Source organism: Elephantulus edwardii, unplaced genomic scaffold (genome assembly GCF_000299155.1).
Source record: "Elephantulus edwardii isolate Elephantulus edwardi_28Jun2011 unplaced genomic scaffold, EleEdw1.0 scaffold00446, whole genome shotgun sequence".
Classification (NCBI taxonomy): domain Eukaryota; kingdom Metazoa; phylum Chordata; class Mammalia; order Macroscelidea; family Macroscelididae; genus Elephantulus; species Elephantulus edwardii.
Genome location: NW_006400196.1, coordinates 851544 through 856642, shown reverse-complemented (window position 1 = coordinate 856642; position 5099 = coordinate 851544). Strand labels below are relative to the sequence as shown.

General features: G+C 38.6%; 1 protein-coding gene across 1 annotated transcript in view; it reads right to left on the bottom strand.

Moving 5' to 3' along the window:
• Window positions 1-5099, bottom strand: part of RNMT (RNA (guanine-7-) methyltransferase) — a 75315-nt gene that overhangs the window by 8996 nt on the left and 61220 nt on the right. The window contains exon 9 of the mRNA XM_006902757.1: window positions 3238-3271. Within this exon, the coding sequence (XP_006902819.1) occupies window positions 3238-3271 (34 nt within the window). The remainder of the gene's footprint in view (window positions 1-3237; window positions 3272-5099) is intronic.

Here is a 5099-nt window from a genome sequence, read left to right as displayed (position 1 = left end):
AGAAAAGGCCTTTGACAAAATCCAACACCCTTTCCTGATTAAAACACTCAACAAAATAGGATTAGAGGGGAATTTCTTCAACATAGTAAAAACTATATATGCAAACCTGAGAGCCAACATTGTTCTCAATGGAGAGAGATTAAAGGCATTCCCTTTCAGAACAAGAACTAGGCAATGATCTACACTATCACCTCTCCTATTCAATATGGTATTGGAAGTCTTAGCGATAGCAATAAGGCAAGAGAAGAAAATAAAAGGTATTCAAAATGGCAGAGGAGGTAAAATTATCTCTACATGCAGACGATATAATAGTCTACTTAGAAAACCGTAAAAACTCAGCAAGAAAAGTACTGGACATAGCTGACCAATTCAGCAAAGTGGCAGGATACAAAATCAACATACAAAAATCAACTGGATTTTTCTACAGTGACAAAGAGAATACAAGAACTGGAGCTAAAAAAAAAAAACAAAACAAAACAGTACCTGTCACAATAGTTAATAACAAGATTAAATACTTGGGAGTAAATCTAACCAGAAACACAAAGGATCTATTCAAAGAAAATTACAAAACATTACTAAGAAACAAAAAGAGACCTGGAGACGTGGAAGAATATCCCTTGCTCATGGACAGGAAGACCGAGTATTGTGAAAATGACCATACTACCAAAGGCAATTTACACGTTCAAAGTAATCCCAATACAAATAGCAATTCCTTTCTTTAACGAGCTGGAAAAGGCTATCTCCAATTTCATTTGGAATGGAAAGAGGTCCCAAATAAGCAAAGCACTCCTTTAAAAAGAAACAAGTAAGGATGGCAATGGAACCACCTTACCACTGTAACTTGATTTGTGCCACTAATAGAACCTCTACTCAGAATATTACTGCTTTTCAATTTTTGACTCATGCACTTTTAACTTGTTAAATTTGTATCTTCTAGGCTGCAACACTTCCATGATACATCTTCAAGGATATGAACTTGTACAGCTAAGCAAAACTGATAACAGTGCATCTAAATTCCAAAATCAATCTCCATAATAGTCTATGTGTTTCCTACTGCCAAGGGGGCCCTTTGGAGTAGTGAGAGAAGACATTCACCCTGAAACCCACAGCGTCCCTTTTCAGCAGGAAGTAGCTAAGAGAATACGTCATCCCCTTTTCCTTATGAATCAGGGTGAAGTCTCTCTCAGGGAGGAGTGATAGGGAATGGCAAGGGACACACTGACAAAGGAGATTAATCAGAACTGGCTTTGACAAGCACTGTGGCAATTGGACAATTAAAACAGACATTGGGAGGGGGAGAAGAACGAACTGGGGATGAGGGTGGAGAAAACAGTGCAACAATGAATGAATGAAAACCCAAAATCTCTGTAAATGTTCATTAAAACTAATAAAATTTAATAAAATTAAAAAAAGATAACACACACAAAAAAAAAGAAAGAAAGAAACAAGGGAGGAGGCATCTCACTCCCTGATTTCAAATACTACTACAGAGCCATCATGGTCAAGAGAGCATGGTACTGGTACAATGACAGACACATAGATCATTGGAATAGAACTGAGAATCCAGAAATCAGCCCATCTACCTATAGTCAACTGATTTTTGACAAGGAGATGAAATCAATTAAGTGGAGAAAATACAGCCTAAAAAAAAATGGTGCTGGCAAAACCGGACAACCATCTGTAGAGAACTCAAGCAAGATCAACATAGCACTTCATACACAAAAACCAACTCAAAATGGATCATCAACCTAGAACTATAAACTGCATTACAGAAAAGCTTGGAAGACCTCTAGAAACCCTAATCCACAACATAAAATCTTCCACGCATCCTGAAAAACCTACATCCAGGAGAGGATAAAATATATGAATGGGATCTTCTAAGAAATCGCTATGCACATCCAAAAACTTCTCCAACAGGGTAAAAAGGGAAGCCACAGACTGAGAAAAAATATTTGGTAATGACATGTCAGATAAGGGACTTATAGCTAGAATTCATAAAATACTAGACCACCACAACAAGATAAAGGTATATAAACAGGATATAAACAGACAGTTCACCAAAGATGACATTCAGACGGCGAATAAACACATGAAGAAATGTTCAAAATCCCTAGCTCTAAGAGAGATGCAAATGAAAATAACTATGAGATATCCTCTCACCCCAGTAAGAATAGCAAAATTTAACAGAGCACCAAACATCAAATACAGGCGAGGTTGTGGAGAAACTGGAACCCTTAGTCACTGCTGATGGGAATGTAATGGTGCAACCACTGTGGAAGGTGGTGTGGTGCTTTCTCAAATAGTTGCAAATAGAGATACCATTTGACCCAGCAATTCCACTAATGGGAATGTACCTTAAAGTAACCATAACTGCCACCTAAGCAGATATATGCACACCCAGGTTTACTGTGGCTTTGTTCACAGTAACAAAGAGTTGGAAACAACCAAGGGCCCATCAACAAATGAATGGATAGAAAAGCTCTGGTATAGTCACACAATGGAATACTATGTGGCACTGAAAGACAAGGAACTCATGAAATATTATACAAAATGGGTGACCCTGGAGGACATTATGCTGAGTGGAATATCTCAGTCACAAAAGGACAAATATTGCATAGGGCCACGGTTGTAAAATGGGACTGACATCGGTGTTGAGGGAGGACAGAGGAGGAGGAGATGAATGATGTATACTGCACTGAAAGAGATGAGGGGGAGAACTGTTTAAAAGGGATACATGATTGGGTGTTTTGTCATGACAGGAGTCCAGAATGAAGGCTGCACAGTGTAGTGGACTTGGGGGAGAGGGGATAGGCAAGGAGAAAAGTGCAACAATGAATAGAAACCCTAAGTCTTAGTAAACTTTCATTAAAATTAATAAAAGGGGGGGAAAAGTGAATGGGGGGATGGGTGGGCAGGGAGAAAAATGCAACCATGAATGAATAGAAATCCAAAGTCTCTGTAAAGGTTCATTAAGATTAATAATTTAAAAAAGCATTTGTATACATACGTCCAAAAATATATGGCGAAAAATATCCTAAACTTATTTTCCTTGGTACTAAATACTTGTCAGAAAATAGGGTGTCAGATGTAAGTAGAGATGAGGGACATCTCTGTGTGTGTGTGTGTCAACAGACACACAACCTAGAAACATGTTTATCCACCTAGTTTTCAGATTTTAATGATCACCTTGTAACCCTCTTTAAGAATAATGGTAAACCTCCAACAGTAATTACTCACTTGTAGCTTCCCATTCTGATTTACTTAATGTTCCCTAAAATAAGAAAGAAAGAAAATTTCAGAATCAATATAGAATACATACTTATCTTTCAATCACAAGTGGTATCAGAAAACTCAAATCCACTATCATCAAGTCAATTCTGACGCCTAGGAACTTAAAAGCTTTTACCCACAGCTCCACCTGGGAGAGAGGCAAGCAAAGACCCCACCTTTATTGTAAATATATATACTTAATACTTAATGTGACAAATACACTAATGAAATTCACTTCTAATGCCACTTTATCATTTTTAATCTTCTGACAAGTTCTCCAAACCATTCACTCTAAATTAAAAGGTAAGTGTAGGTAAAAACGACAGATAATGGTGTGAGTGTGTGTGTACATTTGTGCAAAGAAGTCCTGGTTGTGTAGTAGTAAAAGCAAGAAGGTGATAATCAAAACGCGGGCAGTTTAAAACTACCAACTGCTCTGAAACAGAAAGATGTGGCAGTCAGATCCTGTAAAGATTTACAACTCGGAAAAATTACACAGTGTTTTACTTTTTCCTGTACAGTCACTATGAGACAGAATCAACTCCAATACAATGGGTACGTGTGTGTATAATCAGAAAAAGTACTTATCTCTAGATTCTTTTTTTTTTCCAAATTAGTTTCTTACAAAGTTTGTATACATTGTGTTTCACACTATCCTTCATTCACACTGGGTTTCATACAATCATTTCGATCCATTATATTTCATAAAATTAATCAACATTGAACTATGTCCACCATTGCCTTATCTTTCCAGCTGCCCACTGGATCTTTCCCATTTCTCTTACGCACGCCACCCTCCACCCAACAAATCGTGCGACCTTATGATTTACCTCCTGCCCATACTCATGCTTCTGCTCCTATCCTACTCCATTAGATCCTCATACATATTTTACTATTTCTACAATAATGATCTCTAAAATATTTGTCCTTATGAGACTGCGTTCATTCACTGAGCATAATGCTGTCCAGAAGCTCTCAAGTTATGTGGTAATTTTCTAAATTGTTGCTCTTGAGTACTGCATAGTATCGAATTATGTGAATCTACCACAATTTCTCAATCCATTCCACCGTGGTTAGACATTTGGGCTATTTCCATGTTCTTGCAATGGTGAATAACAATGAACATTGGTGTAAAAATCTCCACTTGTGTCTCAGTCCTAATTTTCTCGGGGTACGTTCCAAGCTGGGTTATATGGAATATCTGTGTTCAGCTTTCTGAGGAAACACCAAACTGCCTTCCAGAGTGGTTATACCATTTTCCAATGCCACCAACATTGTATGAGAGTTCTTAATTCTGCCTGCCCTCTCCAAAATTGATTACTTGCCATCCTGTTAAATTTTGCCACTATTATGGGGTGAAATGGTATTTCAGGGTGGCTTTCATTTGCCTCTCTCTTATTCCCAGTCATTTTGAGCCTTTCTTCACATGTCTGTTGACCATCTGAATGTCTTCCCAATGTTGTTGTTATGTGCCGTCGAGTTGCCTGAGACTCATAGCGACCCTATGTACAAGAGCCCTAAGCTCCGCTCTGTCCTGTGCCAATCGCACCATCTCTGACACGCCCATTCCAATTATCCCAGTCACTGAATCAATCCACCTCTCCTGGGCCGTCCCTCCACCCTCCCAAGCATGATGTCTCTCTCCAAGGACCGGTCTCTCCTCACAACATGTCCAAAGTATGTTAGACGGAGCCTCAGAATACTTGCCTCCAAGGAGCCACCCAATTTAACCCTTTCCAGGACAAATCTGTTTGTTTTCCTAGCAGTCCATGGTATTCTCAATACTGTTCTCCAGCACCACAGCTCAAAGGCATCAATTCTCCTTCTAT